This window comes from Pyxicephalus adspersus, chromosome 2, assembly GCF_032062135.1.
Source record: "Pyxicephalus adspersus chromosome 2, UCB_Pads_2.0, whole genome shotgun sequence".
Taxonomy (NCBI): Eukaryota; Metazoa; Chordata; class Amphibia; order Anura; family Pyxicephalidae; genus Pyxicephalus; species Pyxicephalus adspersus.
The window spans coordinates 30,806,491-30,826,595 of record NC_092859.1 but is presented as its reverse complement, the minus strand read 5'-3'; the positions used below and the strand labels follow the sequence as shown (position 1 = coordinate 30,826,595).

The following is a 20,105-nucleotide window of genomic DNA, read 5'->3' as shown; positions in this document are numbered from 1 at the left end:
GCCAGAATTAAAAACAGAAAAAGATTGGCAGATTGGTTTTGTGTCCCCCATGTCCGTTTAAATGCAAAACGTTCCCATTCGGCTGGGCTGTACCATAATCATTGTGCTTAATGTCCCCATTTTTCATGTATGTCGCATTAAAGCGTTAAGGGTTTTGGAAGAAAGATGAAAGTGTATCCTTTTAGCCGAATTTTGTCGCTGCTTATCTCCAGTATTCGGCAGCAGCTGGAGATCCCAGCCCTTTCTCTAGCACACCTGTGAAAACAAGGCGCAGGGGCCGAAGTGAATTGGCTTTCATGGGTCGGGGCGGGCACTGGCTCTTTACTGCTGCTGGTAAAGTGATAGAGAGTCTTGCCCTAGTTTTCTCTTTTTCCTGTTTGAGACAGACAGGCTACAGCCAATTACTGCTGAAAGCAGATTAACTCCTCACAATCTGAATTCACTTCTGCAGAAATACATCTCTCCGGCTGGGATTGACGAGCTTCCTGGTTTAGCGTTTGTACATATATATTTTTTTAATTATCTGCGGGGAATTTTTAATGACAGCAGACTCTGGAGTTGCAGGTTGTGCCCGGCGAGAAGTGAGTTAATATTTGCTGTGAGATTATCTCATCCCTGTGGCCAAATACACATTTACAGCAGCTTGGGATGAAGTCATTTTCTAGTGTGTACTAGGCCGACCTTGATGGTGACATGAATTTAAGGCAGGCTGGTCATTGAAAAATGTATGGCGAAAACACAGTTTAGGCATACATGCTTGGAAATTAGATGAATTATGTATGTTTGTATGATTTAGGTCTGCTTGGTGCTTGTAAAATGATTCATGTGTAGGCCGTTCAGGATCTATAGGCAAGTGATTATGACTTTATTTATATTATCATTATAGTGCAAAAAATTTATCTATATATTGTTTTATATCCCAATCTGTTACCTGTTGGCAGAGATTGGCAGGGTTGATCCGCATTTCCTGTATATTCTGGAGCTGCCATATACCTTAAAAGTCTGTGACTGCAGAAGACAGAATTTGCCAATATATAGCATCACATGGATGAGCAGGAACTGGGCTGTTTTATCAATTTACCATACAGGGCATCATTTTTATTTCACTTTATTGCAGTCTTTTAATTCCTTTTATTCCTGCTGCTGTTTGATAATGGAGTGTCCTGGGAAAACTATTTTTTTTAAACTCCCCTGTGACAGCACTGATTGGACAAGTGCTATCATGTGGAGTAAGACACATGCTGCTCTATACCCAGAAGTACCAGTATTGCCTTTGGCTCTAAAAAAAGCCGCAGGGGAGTAAAGGAAAGGCTGCTTGGGATTGCTTTGCTCTGAATTGGCAAACGTATACATGTACCTTACATTACTATACATGTAAAATACCCCAATTCTCCATATAGTTAGTACATGGGGGATAATATCTTTTATCATCTAATAAGGTTTTTCTTAGTTTTTGCTGTGCCACACAAGACTGGTATTGTCATAGTCAGTGGTTTCACATTGTGAATAGTTTTCAGCTGACCCTTAGAAGTTCTTTCTATGGTCCCTGTACTGGCCAATGTATTTTGGCATTAAAATAAGTTAAAAAGGACCAGATTTGTATTGCTGCCCGGATTACTGTTGGGAATATCCATTTCTACATCTGTTCAAGTGCAAATGGCGGATGGATCCACAGTTTGTCTCACAGTTACAATGACCCCCAGGGCTAAGAGGGTATAATTTGCAAACATGAACATATTTTTGTTCATGTTTCCATACTGTCCAAATGCACTTTCACATACATCACATATATATAGTTTAGGTTCAAAGCACAAGGTGTTTTAGATCTTGCAATTGACTATCCTTAGTAAACAGCCATAGGAAGAATGCAGAAGCCTGTCCCATGCCAGCATTCTGCAGAGATGGACCCTTAATCTTTATCATGAAGCAGTAGTCTCTCTTCAGATGTCCTTTTATTATGTCTGGCTTTAAACTCCATCCAAACAATTATAAAATATTGACATTTTATACTTATGATTTATATATGCTGAATTCATTGCAGGGTGAATGGTCAGTGCATACTAAGGCTCCATTCACACGTGTGATTTAATACAGATTATGTGCACTGTCAAGCACATGTACACTGCAATACAGTCCAAATCTAATTATTCCTAATTAACCCCCACCATGCCTAAATTCCTTTATGTCATGGTGAGAAGAGTGGGGTATTTTTTTCAATGCTAATATTATTAGTATTGTTAATAATAGCATTGCGCTAATATACTACGCAGCGCTGTAGTTTAAATATGGGTATCAAATGACAGACAGATACAGACAATGACACAGGAGGAGGAGAGGACTCTGCCCTGAAGAGCTTACAATCATGTAAATGCACTTTGCATTAGGTCTTTGAGCGCCTGAATAGGCGTTATTGGCACAAAAGTCTAACCATATCCCATTCCCTGTGCTCTACTGCACAGAAAACTTGCAAATACTCACCTTCCGATTGCTGGCCCTGGTTCCAGCCCTGAAATGGACAGTCCTAGTCAATGTTGTCACATACACTGAAAGTAAAGGAGAATCAATAACTTTGAGTTGAGACGTTGGGGTCAAATCTTTCAATAGGAAACTTGTTCCGGTGATGAACGTCTAAGTCAGGAATTTCTCTCACTTTGGAGCTATTTCCTGTTATGTGCACAAGACAGGAAATGAAAAAAATCACCCCAAAAGGACTCATAAGTGCAAAGGTGACATCACTGTGTTTCCTTCCAGGATCCAAACTGCCAACAATTGCGTCCGGTACAATGCTGGAATGTGTTCATGCTTTCCTAGAATCCCATGGAGAAACTCAGGGATGTCACTGGTCCCCACAAGAAATGAGATGCAAGAAGATTAGGTTGAAATGGTATGTTTTTAAAACAAAAAATATTTTTTAACTAGTAGGTGGAATGGGTACCATTCAAGATGCACTAAAATTGCTGAATTCATTCAGAACTTTTAAGTTTTATCGTTTTTCCTCTGGCCAAAAAAGGGATTAAAATTAGTGTTGTATGAACATACCCATGTTTGATTTGTTTCAGGTTCTGTGTTTGCTGATTTAGGTTCAAGTTGACTGTGCTTTTCTGTATTAACCTACACAGCAGAAAATGTTCCTTCAAATCCACCCCACACAATCACTAGTCAATGTCACTGCTGTTCTCTGTGTACCTCAACAACAAGCAATGTAGTCATCCATCTCCTTGTTAAAGTACTCAGACGGATGTATTCACATCAAAAAGTGGATCATTCACCTCAAAATTCTAATTCGTCTGAATTCTATTTATCATGCTATCAGCAGAAACTCAGAGAACAAATGTGAATTGTATAACATCTAAATGCAAAGGTATGACCTTTGTAGTGTAAACTGAAAGGGAAAATACAATTTTATCTCACCAGAATCATGTACCAACTTAGGAGCCATATGAAGATCCCAGAGAATTTGCCTAGAACTAATAATATGTAACAAGTATTATTGTTTAACTAGGTACAGAACTATTATACATTTAAATGATTTTTAATGATATTATGTCCAGTACAAAGCATTGGCCAGACCAGTTATGGGCACCAGTTCACGAAAAGGACATTGTGGAACTGCAGAGAGTGCAGAGAAGGGCAACTGAACTAATAAAAAGAATGGAGGAGCTCCGCTATGAGGAGAGATTAGCTGAACTGAATCTTTTCTCCCTTGAGAAGAGACATTTAAGGGGGGATATGATCACCCTGTATAAATATATAAATGGTCCATATAGAGAACTCCCTTCCCCATTATTCACTTTAAGATCGTTACAAAGAACAAGAGGGCACTCTTTGCGTCTGGAGGAAAAGAAGTTTAAGCTCTGGATAAGGAAGGGATTCTTCACTGTAAGGACTGTGAAGATGTGGAATCGGCTCCCTCAGGAAGTAGTTTCAGCAACTACTATAGATTGCTTTAAGAAAAAGCTGGATGTTTTTCTAGAAGCACAGAATATAACTGGGTATTAAGGCTTTAAAGTAAAGATAACAGAGATTGTTGATCCAGGGAACATCCGATTGCCTCATGGAATCAGGAAGTATTTTTTTCCCCTGTTGGAACAAATTGTACCAGGGTTTTTTTTGCCTTCCTCTGGATCACCTATGTCCTTAGGGTTTTATATCTGGAATATGTTTATTTCTTTAGTAGTTGAACTTGATGGACTTATGTCTTTTTTCAACCTAACTAACTATACGTGCTAGTTAGAGTCATGGTTTAGCCTTTTACTACATTTAAGGTCAATCCTTGCAAAAATGTGTTTTTAGGGTTTAAATAGAGTGGCAGTTACAGGGGGCGGGAGGTTTAGGGGGGGTTAAGATCTGGGATAGAAATCCTCGAAAATTCCCCACCTTACTAAAATGTGTTTTTGTCCCCGTCTATGTTAGAAATATTACTGATCATTTCCTGTAGTAACAGGAAATAGTAGGGGTATTTCTAAAGGGGCTCAGTCACCAATAAAAAAAAGCTTCCATGTAACCCTTCCATGTTTTACCAACAAAATAAAAGGATGTACCTAGAATTGCTAACCCTTTTGGTGAGATTTGGTGATGTGACTGCAGATCCACTCACTGTTCTGCTCCCTGGAGGCTGTGAAATATGAAAGCAAAAGGCTTCCTCTACCTATTCTAAATTTTAGAGTTGCAGAGAAATAAAAGCTCTCAGTTTTGTTCATTCCTGTTTATGACGATAACTCTGAACTGCTCTATAAGCTACGCAGTTTAGAATAGCCTTTCTCACTTATACTGAATAGTCATGTGACCCCATCTGAACCCATCCATACAAGCCCTATAATGATGATATTCTGTAGTGACATCAATGGTCTTGACTAATAACCAGTATTTAGGACACTGCTATCTGTGGCTGACTAGAGCATGAAACCTAACCACAGTGTGTACTTTTTATAACTTATGGTGAAGTGAGACAGAAACTAGCAGTTTTAAAAGCTGTCCCTAAATGACATTTCATAAATCTCTTTCATCTTTATCTGGGTGTAACCAATTTCAAAATTGAACTGCGATTCAAAGCAGATATAACGTCAATCACTAAAATCTCTTATAAGCTTTAACATGTTCATGTCTTTACAAATGTTGGTTTAACATTTCTCCAATCTGCAGCTTTTTATTTAAAATAATACCTGGTGATCCTGCAGTGAAGGTCCTGGTTATAAGCTCACAACTGTCTCCCAGTTGTGGTTGTGTATTAACACACTGTCACATGCTCGACTGGTGGGGACTACAAATGTGACACACATTGTGCAGGCATGGTCTGCCGTAGTCACCGTCAGGAAACCGGTCTACGGTAATGATGTCCAGCCAATGGTGAAGCTGATGCATGTGACTCCCAATAGTTCTTCATTTTGTGGTTTGTCATTGTCATGTGTAGTATGACTGATTTAACCCTACAATCACACCAGCCAGAACTGAAAATTAAAGCTTGCTCCTGGAATAAAATAAAAAACACTCTTAGAGTGTGGGGCTTTCCTACATTGTGGGTGGCTTTCCTGCACTGTCCACATAATGTAGAGCGCTGACGGAAAAAGGGGGGAGTTATGGAATTATTATATGTGTTATATCAAGGAAGGTGGTCTGAGCAGATGTCAAATAACACCTAAATCCGAGGAAACCTGTAGTGTGAGCAGCAGAATTAGCACTTTTGCCATTTGCAGATCTAGGTCCCAGGTTCGACTCTTGGCCAGGACTATCTGCATGGAATTTGTATGTTTTCCCGTACTTGCATTGGTTTCCTCCCACATTCTAAAAAATTGCAGTTAGGATATCTGGCTTCCCCCTAAAATTGACCTTGTGATTGTGAGCCCCTTTGAGGGACAGCTCGTGACATGAATATAGACTTTGTAAAGCGCTGCGTAATATGTCTGCGCTTTATAAATCCTAGTAGTATCTTCCTGTATTAAACACCAGTCACTTTCTCTCCTGGTTTTGTATCCACCCCCTCCTGTAGTTTTCTGCAGGCAGCCTGTAGTGCATGGGCCTGCTGTGTGCCCCCCACAGCTCTGCTCCCTGCACAGGCAATGCACAACCCATTGGTGATATCACAGCTGCCTTTACAAGGTAATATCTGGGTTTTTAAAGTCAAAGTGCATTTTTATTTTCTGTGGGTAGTGAAGAATATATTTAAATAGGAGTGTCTGTGCCTAAAGTTCAACTTTAAATCTCTCAGTAGGAAGATATTAAAACTGTTGACGTATCCTAACCCTAAATAAAATATTTTGGCAATCGGGACCCAAACCCCAGTCATCATGTTTCCATAAGGGGGTATTTCTATATCGCCTCACATGCACATGTTTATACCTATGAAGGAGGAGAATGGGCAGTAGGACACAGAATAGCCTTTTGATGAAGTGTAGGAGAATGGGCGCATTTCATGCATTTCTCCATCAGACAATGCTTTCATTGAGTGGTAGCCGCCATAAGGACACGGTCGCAGTACATTACAAAGATCACGGGCTGGGTTTACCCGAGGACAGCTCTGGTCTTATGCTTTGAGGTTAAGTTCTGTGTATGATTAACAGAGTCCTGGCTCACAGACAGCTGATCCTAGGCTGCTGCTGATGCCATTCAACTGACAAGACCATGAAGCTGAGCATGTGGAGGGCTTTAAAAGAGGATCTGTGTACAAACAACAAAAAGTATTATTCTTATCTTAATTGCACTGAAAGGCTTTTATTTTTCCATGACTCCGTTTTGAGGACGGGGAGGCGAACTGGGGGAAGGGCCTTTCTGATGAACATATGCTCATTAACATAATAATGCACGTAGCAAATGTTTACATTGCAGCACCGCAGAAAGCGCACAAATGTGGAATATTATATAACCATGGGAGCCTGATAAATATTTAAGCTATGTGAAATTCTAAAATCAGTTTGCACAGACGTGGGGGGTATGTAAAAAGCAGCTGCTGAATTCTGGCATGTCGCTTTGTCAAATTTTGTCATCTTTTTGACATTTTTGTTGCTGTTACTTTCTATAGAATGTATGGCAAATGAAAGAAAAGATATAGTGTGAACATTAGTTCATGGGGCCATGATTTAAAGTGTATCTAGACCCAGAAACAAAAAATGTAATATATTGCAGCTTACCAGTCATTAGATGCCATTGCTGCATTTGTTTTCCTTTTAAACTGTTTAATTGGCCAAGTTTACACTTCTTGTGCTGGAGTGAAAATGTTTCCTCATTTTTGTGTCTTTGGAGCATTGCTTCTTGGACTACAAACACCTCCCTTTTTCCTCATATCAAGACTGGCATATATCATTTTTGGACTTACAGAAAAATGAACTTTAGAATCATAAAAGGAAACTAATGTAGCCTCTATATGTAAAGACTGGTAAGCTGCAGCCTCTTTGCCTTTGGTTTTACTTATATTGCAAGACAATTTTATACAAATTTAGTTGGACAAGTTCAAGTACATCATAACCTAATACACGCCTTTGCAATTTTTTAGCTACAGCCATAACTATCTTCCAGGAAAGTAATTGCTGAGCTGTCATTGCTGCTGTTGTTGCTTAGATCCTACATTATTTTTATTATTATTATTAAACAGGATTTTTTATAGCGCCAACATATTACACAGCGCTACATGGTTGTACATTACTGCTGACTGCCCTCATAGCCCACTGTGATTGACCTTCCACTCACAATAATGCATAGATTTGTTTTTTGGGCATGTTTTAAGGTACCTATGTTTGAATCTGACTTGGGTCATTATAGGCCTGCTTTTAGGTTTATGGCCAGATTTTTTTATTACTCCTGTAATAAACCTTATGTAATAATGCACAGAAAGAATGTATGGTGGATAATGTTGATAAAATATGAAAAAATAAAGATTTATGAAGAATGCAAACAAGCAGAAACCTAGCAGAAACCTAGCAGCCTTCCAATCTCAAACCCATACACAGAACTTTGGCAGGGGGATCAGAGGAAGTTGCTTAGCGAATGGCTCGGAGCACCTCACCCTATTTCTTCTGCTGTTAAGGATGAAATGCTCCACAGTACCTTCAGCTAATGAAGTTAATGTAGGGTTGTTTTCAAGATAATTTTCTGCTGGTAAATATTTGAATGCTCATAACTTGGATGCATGTTTGCTGAGTTCATTAGGTGTGCAGTAACAGGTATGTGCTGATGTCAGTAATCAGCTACTGTTGTTTTGCTGTTTTTTAAACCTTGCATTCTTTTTATAACTAAATTCCAGGAAACTTGAAAAGAAACATCATATAACCCCAAAAATTCAGTATTTTTAAATAGTGCTGGTACATTAATAAAAGTACATTTGTTGGGGCTTTTTTAATGCAAGCTATGTAAGAACCTGAAGTTCATTTTTTATCACCCACTTGCAGCCCCTGTACGGCAGAGCTGGATGTGGGAAGGAGAAACTGCACAGTTAGCCAGTCTGCTATGCTTCAGCACAATGAAATGTTGATAGAGAATAGAGCAATGTATGAGTTTGTCAGCCTGCTTCTCCTCCATAGTCCAGTCACAGGCTGGAAGGGGGAATTGGACCTGTATATGTTACCAAATGGCAGCAAAGAAAAATCAGTTCCTTATTCCTGCAATAGAAGTCTGTGCCGTGTGGCAAAGCTGTGTACATCTCAAGATTGGATAGACAGAAACTCAAATTATTTGGCATTTAAAACATCTGCCATATACTGTATGTATTTTTATCTTTTTATCTGTATACCTGGATTAAATAGAATTGTTTAAATGAAACCATAGTTAAACTAAATAGTGATTTATGATAGACATTAATACTCAAAGGATTTAATATTACCACATGTGCAGCTCTTCTTGTGACACATCTAGCTCTGCAAACATGTCATGTCTTTGTCCTGTAACCTGCCTGCTTTCTAAATATACCACCATCTATCTTCTTTCTGCAGATTCCACCAGAGAAGAGAAACCAGACAGGAGAGACCGCAAAGGAAAAGTTCAGGTATTTACTGTCATGTAATAGACAAATGATTGAAAGACACAGGCATTTACACCATTGCCCTTTGCTATGGGGATTTTAGTGCGGTGTATGTAATAAAAAGAAGTGCACGTCTCTTTGAGGGTGTTCCTGGTTCTCTGAAAGATACAAAAAGCCTGTGAGTGATAAAAGTAACTCACTAAAACCTTTCCTACATCGTCACCCTGTTATATAAACCGATGGTGGAACCTACAAGCAGCTGTGCTGACACACATTACACAAGCATGATCCACTGTTGTCAGAAAGGGATCCATAACAATAATGTGAAGCCAATGGTGGAGCAAAGTGCATGTAGACAGAAAGTGTGTGAAAAAGCCTGGGGAGGATCAACGGTACTGAGATTTCCCAAAAAGTAGCAATTGCCAATTGTGATTCACAGTGCTTTAGCAAACTAAGTATCATTCAGGTAGTGTTTGGATTTACATTAAAGTCACCATTGTCTGCCTAGTGTAAATCAACCCCTTAATAATCCCATATAAATACTGGGTACGTTAGCAATTTAGAAAGTTTTAGACTTAGTCGGGTGAAAGTAACTTTTATATGTAGACAGACTGTCATGGCCAGTCAACATGTTGGCGATCATAAATTATACAGGAATTTCACAATTCACAATATACAAAGGTCTGTAAACCTACTTTGTGCTTCTGCAGTATTTTCCCCAAAATTTTTTAAACTGGGTGGGAAGAAGCTGTAGGTGAATGGCAGCACAGTAGTGTAACCCAACTTTTCAAAAATAATAATAATAACCCAAAAACAGCTGGGTGGACACTGAAAAATTCTGGGTAGTGCACCCAGCTACCAGGGGCTGGGGAGAACACAGCTTCTGGATTATTGCCACAACACCCTCCAGTTATCCAGATTTCCGGAGTGAGCGTGAAACCATGTGTACCCTTAAATCTGCCTTCTGCCAGTTCATGATGAGTAACACTTTTTGTTTGTGACACAGGTAACATTGTTCAAGCACATTATTATTTCCTGGTATACAGCAAAAAAAAGCGTTTAAGAGAGGAAATGCCTTACACGAGGTCAATAGTAAAATATAATCTTTTGCAAGCATTGCCTTAAAACACAAGATGTCCATGTGACATCACTATTTGGTCAGTTATTTTCCCCTTTAGGATAATGTTCAGATTTGTAATATAGTTGTTTTCCTTATGACAGGTTAGTTTGTCAGTGGTATGTATGTATATATATATATATATATATGGCATATGTCAATACCACACTAGTATAGTCTATAGAATCCTTTGTATAGGGAAGAGACAAACCCATCGGATTGAGTGTCACCATCTTGTGGTCATACCTGGTACTATCATGTACTTTCTGGACATTTTTTAAAAGTGTTGTCTTATGCTCGCCATACACTCATCATTTATTCATCACATTATTTCACTTGATCAGTGTAAACCAGCCTTTCTTAACCATTAACCCTGAAAAGGTTTGTTGCAGGTTTCAAGGAACCTCTACTAAAAATGATTATATCGGCAGTTTAAAAGACAATCATGTGATCACTAAATTTCAGACCATATTAAATGTAGGAATAAATATTATGGCGTACCTAGTATATTTGACACCCTGGGGTAATCATGTTTCATACCTTCTCTCTCTGCACAAAAACACTTTAGTAATCTTTAAATAAATAAAAAATGCAGCAAATAAAAGTTGTATTATCCTCTGGATAGTGTGGAGATTAGTTCACCAATGTTCGCTGTTTATAAAACCTTGTAGCAACTTCAGGTGGAATCTTGTTTTAGGAAAGCTGGGGTAAAATATTAGATGTCTGAATTGGGGGGCACAAATGGTGAATCTGATTTCAGAATATTATTATTAAACAGTATTTATATGGCGCCAACATATTACACAGCGCTGTACATTAAATAGGGGTTACAAATGACAGACAGATTCAGACAGTGACACAGGAGGAGGAGAGAACCCTGTTCTGAAGAGCTTACAATCCAAGAGATCACTTTTAATGTCAAACGTTTTTTTGTAAAAAGGTGACAAAACATTTTAGAATCAGTGGAATGCTAGACAACATAATGAGCATTTTCCAAAATTAGCTTTTTAGTGTTCTTGGCATTACTATATACAGATTTGTAAAGCAACTAAAGAACCAAGCCAGTGATTGCACTTCCTTTTTTATGTTGACTCCCACCTGCCTCTTGCAATTAGCGGCCATGTTGTAATCCTTCCATGTGTGCTCCCTCTGTTGGCTATTGGGCTTCCTATTGGGTAGAAAGCAAGGGCTGACCTGATAGACACCTCAATTGCTCTTTTATCAGTGAATCTGGGTGATCCAGAAAACCTGAAATAGATTTCTTTAAAGTCATTAGCTATTTGTTAGCAAATGTTTTAAATCCTGGACCAGATCCATTCCGGGTTTGCTGAATCACCCAGCTTCACTAATGAAAGTGTATTCTCTCCAGTCTTTGGAGAGCTTTAATAAATCAGGGTCAATGTGTCAGTTTCTATTAGCATTGTTTTAGCAAGTGCTGTTTTTTTGTATAAAAATACTGAAAGCAAGGTTTAGTCCGGAAACTTCTGACATGTTATCAGACCCGCTTAGACTGTGTGAGAACTACCTTAGTCACAATACTGTGTGGCCTGTATGTGTGCTGTTTGTGTTGTTAACACTAACTCTGATCTTTCTTGGAAATCTAATTTGGGGAGGTGAACCAGTTAGAACAACACTGCGTACTGCTACCCTCATACTATGGAACATTTTAGTGTAGATGTGAATTGTGTTTGTGCAAACGTTTGCAAATTAAACTTCCTGGTATTTAAAGCAGTTACATTTTTTTATTCCCAAGCGTTCAGGTATCACGCAGACTATTGTGGCAATTGTGTATGTGGGCACATGTCATGCAGTGGCTATACAACAGTTTTCTGTGTTTCTTTTCTTTTTTTTTGTGCATTGTTCTTACATTGGTACAACCAGCTGGTTTTTGCAACTTGTTTCAATGTTCCAACACTTCTGTATCTAATAATAGTGACATATTTTAAATACATTATAAGGCTGGAAATTTAAGGACACCCTTCCAAATCGCTGAGTTTAGACGTTATCAGTAATAGATACCATTAATGCTAAAGAATACAAACACATTTTAGGGATTGGGCACTTCCAAAATTGTGACAACAGTTTTTTCTTCCAGCATGATTGTGTCTTTGTAATCAAATTGTTGCAGAAAACATGTAAAAAGGTAAAAAAATGTTTACTTTTCCAAAAAACTAGGCTGCATACACATATATACGTACAGCGCCGTTCTGCTCTACAGGAGTCAGAGGAACGACAGAGCGGCACCCCACAGCGCTCTCTTTCCTTCACTTGTATTATGATCGTTCGTCATTCGTGGATCCACCAGGCGATTAGCAGACGAGAATCATCTGACATGTGTATGTAACCTTTGAGGTCTGTCTATAAAGCAGTGAATCTGATATTCCCCAAGCATTCTATGGGGAGAATCTTCAAGGTTCATGTGTTTTCAATGGCAGTGTTTCATTCTCCACCAGAGAAAGTTTGGAGAATGTCAGCTTTACTGCTTTGTAAATAGAACTCTTATCTTGAAAAAAGTTTTGGTTAAAGTAATTCTGTTTTGTTTTACCTTAACAACACATACAAATTAGTGCAAACTAGAACTTTGCTTAAGGCTTATGTTTCAGATAGCAAAATGGAGCCCAACATCAGAACTGCTTATACTAACCAGCTCCGAGGTGCGAAGAGATGAATTAATTTCACGTTGAACAGCCTGGGAGCCTTCAATAGGATTTCTGTTACTTCAAAGGCTTTGCGTACAATGATAGCCGAGTCCGCCGGGAAAGGAAAACACAGATTGTCGTAGCAAAACCCTGTTACAGCAAGAGCAAAACCCATGTCAGATATTGCCCTTGTTGATGGTCATAACCTGCCACTGCCACAGTGCCACAATCACATATTGCTTGGCACCAGCTCAAAGCCGTCTCTGGCACAAAGACCTTTTAGAGGAGGGACGGGCGGCTGTGGGCCTCCCAGCTGTTGCTGAAAAGCGTCTTCATTGATGCTCAATCTGCTTATGATTTTTTTTTTCAGGGAATAAATAGGAAAATAACATTTTAGAGCCAGGCAGCTGAACCATGGTTCCTGTTTTCATAATTAGTATGGATAATGATGGTTAATAATTCAAAGTATGACTAAACCCCCCATACGAAAGCTCCTAAATGAATGTTTATATAAATGCTGTTTTTTGGTAAATATTACAAAGGTTACTTACTAAAAGTTCAGCTCAGGACTTCCTTGATCCTGTTTGCCTCCTATCAATATTTGGACCCCCCACCATACCATTCAGGAACCCCCTTAAAACCTGTGCACATAATCTTTTCCCAGCGTCTTTGCTCTGTTAAAAGGTGACAATGCTCCCGGCAAGTCTCTGCGGTTCTGCCTTATAAACATAAATGAAGCAAATACAAAAATTTTTGTTCACTGTAAAAAAGCAACACATTTCTAATTTCCATAAATAGGGTTAAAGTGAAAGTATGATCTAACATAACATACAATAAAAACCTGTCTCCAAATATATTGCCTATTTAGTTATCTGGGACAAAAAAACACAATATTCCCTACTTTATAGTACAGTGGTGTTGGAAGCAGTCATATGGCATGGTTAGGTCATATCCTGTTCAGAGAGAAAGAGCTGTACATGTAAAAAATAAAACATATTTTACTGTAATTTCCTCACAGCAAGGATCTGAGTCTGGCACACATCCTGCCAGCCAGCTCAGCCATAAATAAGAAAACTGTGATTTAACCTATCCAGGGGTCTGTTAAATGATTCTGTTTACAGCAATAATAATAGTGTGGCAAATCTTTAGAAACAAAAGGACAAATGTTGACTTTCTTTCCACTTTAAATATTAGAAGCCTACATTGCAAACCAACACGCAACGAAAAAGAGGTGATGGTACTAGACCCTAGAGTTCTAGGGCCTGTGTATCTAAAACCACAGTTTTTTAAATTTGAAAGAGATAAACTAAACCTGACCTGTCCATAATAGGTGGAGTATTACCTCAGATCATATTTTAATCTCTGAAAGTAAAAAATATAATCTGCAACTGTTCTCAAAACCTTATCCTGTTCTGTAGTTTATAATGTACACAGGGACATTCTTGTACGTTTATGCTTTTATCTCACTGCATATCGACCAGACCGGTTCTGTCTGATTAAAAACAACTGACCTTTTGCAGTCTTATGATGTAAAAAACCACATAGTTATTGGTAACCAGAGACTATGTGACCTGGAATGCCTAGGCTTTACATCACATGAAGGAGATCAACGTTTTTTGTTTTATATTTATTTGCTTGCTGGGCATTTATTAAAAATAAATATTAAAGCAATTTGGTGGTGCTAGCCTTACAGATTTATTTAAAGTGGGAATTTGATTACAGGTCCACTTTTTTAGTACTTTTCTTATTTGACTTTGAAAATTTATTTGTTTTTGTTTTTATTTTATGTTGAGTTTATGTTTGAATAAAAGAAAAATGCTTGAAAGGAGAAGTTTGATTATGGATGTGGGAGATTAGGTCCTTGGGGGCTGACAGAGATTGCAACTCGAAGGGAATTTTTATGACAAGAGTAAACGTTTGGCACAAGAGGATCGGAAATTGAAAATTGATTTAAAACTTTTTCTTAAGCTGTAACACTTCTTGCGTTCTTTTGCTGTTGTATTAATTCACATCCGGTAGAAAATTACTATTAAAACAGAACCTCTTACCTTGGTGAAAGGAGTGTTTTATGGCCTTCTTAACACTCCACTTTCCTAGGAGTGCGAGTGGAACGGGTCTATATAAATATACACATATACACCACCGCTCCCCATCTGGAATCACAAAATACATGAGTACTGTATTTCCTCTGAAACGCTAGTTAAGGAGTTCAGTCACTGCTACCAAGGACAATAATAATTTATGACAGGGATTTACAATGGTTTCATTAGGTAAAAAAAAATTAATACAAGATTCTCTAAAAAACCATAACACCTGACTAAACTTTCATAACCATGTACAAAAAAGGGGGCCTGCAGATTTTAAATGTTGTTTAGTTATATATGTGAAAGATCAGCTAAAGCTAAACTCCAGGAAAACAGCTAACAATACATACATGGCATCTATTTTACCCTTGAAAGGTGTCAATGTCTGTTCATCCAGTTGTGTTATGTACAGAGCTTTGTGAGGGCAGGAAACATGTTTTGTAATTGTTGCAGTCAGGTAAAATTTATAGGTCTTGTCCCCCCCCCCCAGCCTGTGACTGGACAGTAACAATAGAAGCAGCAGGCTGTGTGTACTCATCAGTGCCACTCTACTATTCTCTTATCAGCATGATTAATACAGTAGCCCCCTTTATATCGTTCAAAGCGGTCCCAGTATATTGCGTTTTCCACAAACCTGTGGTGTTGTTTTGGAAAGCACAGTGTGGGGATGCTGAGAATCAAAGGAGGAACAAGTCTGGCCAATTGAAATGCCCCTTTCGGATATAATGATTGGGGCATTCCGATTGACTACACGAATAGCCAGCAGCCAGTCACAACCAGGATTAGGTTGTGATTGGCTGCTGGCTATTTGTGCAGTTGGGGAAAGTTAGGCATTCGTGTATCTTAGTTTTTATTTTACAAATGGGACTACTGTATTAGGCTGTAATAGGCTGATACCAAGTACCTGTACTTTGTGTATTCGAGGCAGAGAATTTTCCTAATTACATATGAATTTTCTGTTTCCTATTGCAGATTGTTGGGCTTTGATGATTCTTTTATCTCACCAAACAAGAGCTGTCTCATTAAAAAGCAATAGAGTATATACAGAACTGACAATGTTAATCACCCTTAGTGCCCCTTTATAAAAAAAAAATAATATATAAAAAAATATATAAAATAAATTGAAAAAAGTGGGATAATGTGAATGTGAACTTAAAATTTCCTGATTCGAGGGAAAACTTTTTATTTTTGTTGTTCTGGACTTCAGAAGAGTAGATGCTCCTGTCAGGTTTTATCTTCTGCCATTGACCTTATTAGCGGAAACTTCACTTCACTTCCTGTATGTAAGACATTCTTTAACACCATCACAAGAATTTAGGGGAGTGGTTGTCATCTAGATGGAGAGACACAGATAGTGGGAATAACCTATAGGAGATCACAACCCTTCTCAAAATTTACTAAAAGAAGACGAGTCCCATCACTTCCTGGCTGGAAGGTAGGAGAAATCTACACGAAAGGGTCATATAATTAAAAACAAAAGATTTGGCTAGATATGAACTTTTTTTTTTAATAAACCAAACATACACTGTATATCTTCATATTTAATTATGTTTCGTGCCCTGGCGGTGCAGAAAAAAATGAATTCTAAGTAATTGGCAATCAGAATTCTTTATTTTTTTCCTTTTTTTTCTATGGTGATGGCAGGGTGTCTCTATTATGAAAAGCCATATGACGTGTTCCAAGGAATGAAAGGCTGAGCATTTAAAGAGGATTGGATTGATTTAAGATTATCTAGGCCCCTTGGAGTACATTTGTACTTTTAATGGGTGTAAACAATGTATTTGCTAAGTGCCTGCCATTCTAATTAGCAGGGGGAGAGGTTCTGTATTATGCAAGACATTCATCACACCTTATGGGATACAAGAGGCTTTGTTAGAGATGGCTGAGAAATTATAAAAGGCTTTCCATGCTTCAACACACTGCTCTATGTTTATTTGCAGGGAGCTTTAACCCCTTCACAGCTCCTGCTTGGCTTACAGAGCACATATAGCAAGTATAGGTTCATGCCAGACATATGCTAGGGATAAAGGTAATTTATACCATTTGTTGTGCATGTACCTGTTAATAATTTAGCTGTTTTATAATATTATTTTTATAATAATTGACTGCTTTAGTAAAGTACTTCTAATGGCCAAACCCAGTTACTATGCACAAGTCTTATAAATTAGGCTTCCTTTACCTTCCCTGACAGAGCCAAATCCTTCTTCATTTGTGTCTCACACGCTCCCCCTCCCAGACACTGCAAATAAGAGTGGAAGGGTTTCATCAGCACAGTCAGTGTGGTCACGTTGACTGGGTTCAGCCAGGTGCTGATTAACAAGCTACAAAATCTACAGTGACAACAATGGTCACACTGCTCTCATCCCACTACAGAGATAATAGCCACAACCTACATGAAAGTGGCAACTCTGCTCTGAATTCAGTAGCAGTGTAGTATTGTTGTCACATCATCACAGGAAACTTCATTAGGCAGACTACATGTATTTTCAGACTTTAATAAATTGGAGGCCATAGTTCTATGGGAGCCCATAGTGCTATGGAGGTTCTATGGGAGCCCATGGTGCTACAAAAGTTCTATGGGAGGTCATGGTGCTACAGAAGTTCTATGGGAGGTCATGGTGCTACAGAAGTTCTATGGGAGGTCATGGTGCTACAGAAGTTCTATGGGAGCCCATGGTGCTACAGAAGTTCTATGGGAGCCCATGGTGCTACAGAAGTTCTATGGGAGCCCATGGTGCTACAGAAGTTCTATGGGAACTCATGGGGCTACAGAAGTTCTATGGGAACCCATGGTGCTACAGAAGTTCTATGGGAGTTCTATGGGAACCCATGGTGCTATGAAAGTTCTATGGGAGGTCATAGAATTATATGATAATATATCATGACAGTTTAGCTTACACCAAGGTTGTGTCTATTGTTTCTCTGGAAAAAAACTCCAGCGCTGCTGTACAACAACATAAATAGGACCACACTGTTGTTTATTTGAAATGTTGGTACTAATTAAAAATGTATGCAAATTCTATTTTTGATAGTTTAGTTAACTTTCAAATAGATATTTTCTATGTTTTATTGCTGTCTGTATCCTTGCTGGGGAAAAACACCCTCTGTATTTGTCCATGTGATACTTGGAAATCCAAAATTTTACAGTTGTCACCAGAACAGGAATAGAAGGGAAATCCTTTAATGGGTACAAATGTTTGTGACAACTATCTAGACATGGAATCTCCTGCTGAAATGTCCTGAGTGTGTATTCTGAACAGAAAGTAAAGGTAAAAAGCCTTAGCAGCAAAGGTGTTTAACCCTTTCTACTCCTAAAAAAGAGTGAGAGATTTGGGTGGACATAAACTTTAATGTGTTTTAAATGTAAGTGCATGTAAGCATCCTGTAATGTGTATATTATTACCTGGAATAGGGACAAAGAAGGGCATTACAGGGGCATTTCAATGTCCATTACCTCTCAGCAGACACCATCAGGTATCAACTCAGTGGACAGGTTAGGACATTGCTATGGCTTACCCCCTTATGAGCCAGTACCCGAGGTGCCCTCAGGATCTTTCATTCACCTCTACCCAGAGACTTGAGCCTAAAAAGTTGCTTCATGTGCCTGTTCATGGTCAGGGAATGACGGATTGGCATAGCGCTCTTACACTCGTTTGCCTAGACATTCAAACATATGATCTTAGCAAAGTGGAAGGAGTAGTGTGCATGGAGAACCACTTGTCAGCCATTCCAGCATTCCTAGCCCCCCAACTTCTTTGGATAAGATGATGAATCCTGTTTATTTTTCTTAATAATAATAATAATAATAATAGTATTAAATAATATTAGCTCTGAGAGTACAAGGTTTTATGCAATACCGATATAGGTTTTGCAATTCATTTGATTATTAGTATATTAGGAAATGCCAACTCCAGTGACAACAATGGAGCACACCTGTGCAATGTATGTGCATGACTGCTTGCAGTCTTCAAAGAAAGATCCTGTGACAGGGTGACAGTAGAGAGCAAGCAAACAGCAAGGACTTAGTGTTGTCGACCCAATAATGGGGTGTCCTGCACAAGGATTCTTATGGTTGCATTGCTAGGTATTATTTTAATGAAATCTGCAGATAAAAGAAAAAGTGACTACTTTGATTGCAGAAGCGTTTTTTCTACTTTGATTGCAAAAGCTGGTACAAATATGATCTTCAAGTAAACATTTTATATATCCCTAAAATGTACTGTATATAAAACAATTCTGATTAAATAGGTTATACTGTAAGCCGCCATTCATCCTATTGAAGTTGGGTTCCTCTAGCATATCCCTGGTGCTGGGATTACATATTCATATAACACTTTTTGATGGACACTGTGGGACTACTTTAGCGGTCATACCAAAGCGGCTCATACCAGGGTGTTCTAAAGGAAATGAGCTGTATCCTGGACAATGAGTTTGTGCACACAAGAATAGGCCATTAACGTATTTGACTTTACCTGCACCTTGATGCAGATGTTTGTGAGCTGTTTATGCAGTGAAGGGGTCATTATTGTCACAGAGCAAAGTGTAAACATATCCTTACATAACCTGAGCATTATAGACTATGCTTCCTTAGTAACATTCCGCTTAGGGCTTGGCTGTTTGCTTATCTCTTTATTGCGACACGGAAAATGTTTTCCATACAAACACAGGACGAGAATAGAATTTGCAACTGAGCAACAGAATTAACCCCTTCAGTACAAAACACCACCATGGAATGCGCATAGGTCAGGGATGCAAGTTAAAATAGACAGTGCTGTGAAAGGGAATTAATATTATTTTATTATAGTGCCAACATATTACGCAGCGCTGTACAATAAATAGGGGTTACAAATGACAAACAGATACAGGAAGTGACACAGGAGGAGGAGAGGACCCTGCCCCGAAGAGCTTACAGTCTAACAATCCCCAAATATTTGTATTTGCTGAAGATATCAATAGACCTATGTCACCTGATGAGGTGCGGATTGCTCCTGTGTTGTACACACAGCTGGATTTCTATCACTGGAGCCTGAACAACACAACTCTGCTAGGATAATCTGAAGCAAAGCATTTTATAAATGTACAGGTCCAATTCTAGTTTATAATACTGTAGCAAATAAAAAATATGAGATAAGTGACGATTGGGAAAAACACTTGGTTCATAAGTGTAAAGGTAAAAGCCATCTCTTTGCCTATAGGCACAGTGTGCCTAATGGTGAATCTGGCCTTGGTTGCCTGGTTAGAGGGCCAGAATACATTACTGCTAGCTTTTATTTTTTAGACTAGCTGGTGTACAGAAAAGAACTGTGATAATATGTGAT

The 20,105-nt window shown here is 38.6% G+C and overlaps 1 protein-coding gene across 3 annotated transcripts in view; it reads left to right on the top strand.

Moving 5' to 3' along the window:
- LOC140323309 (uncharacterized) overlaps positions 1 to 20,105 on the top strand; it is a 74,324-nt gene that overhangs the window by 19,963 nt on the left and 34,256 nt on the right. For all 3 annotated transcript variants that reach the window (XM_072400267.1, XM_072400265.1, XM_072400264.1), the window contains exon 3: positions 8,919 to 8,971. In XM_072400267.1, the coding sequence (XP_072256368.1) occupies positions 8,919 to 8,971 (53 nt within the window). The remainder of the gene's footprint in view (positions 1 to 8,918; positions 8,972 to 20,105) is intronic.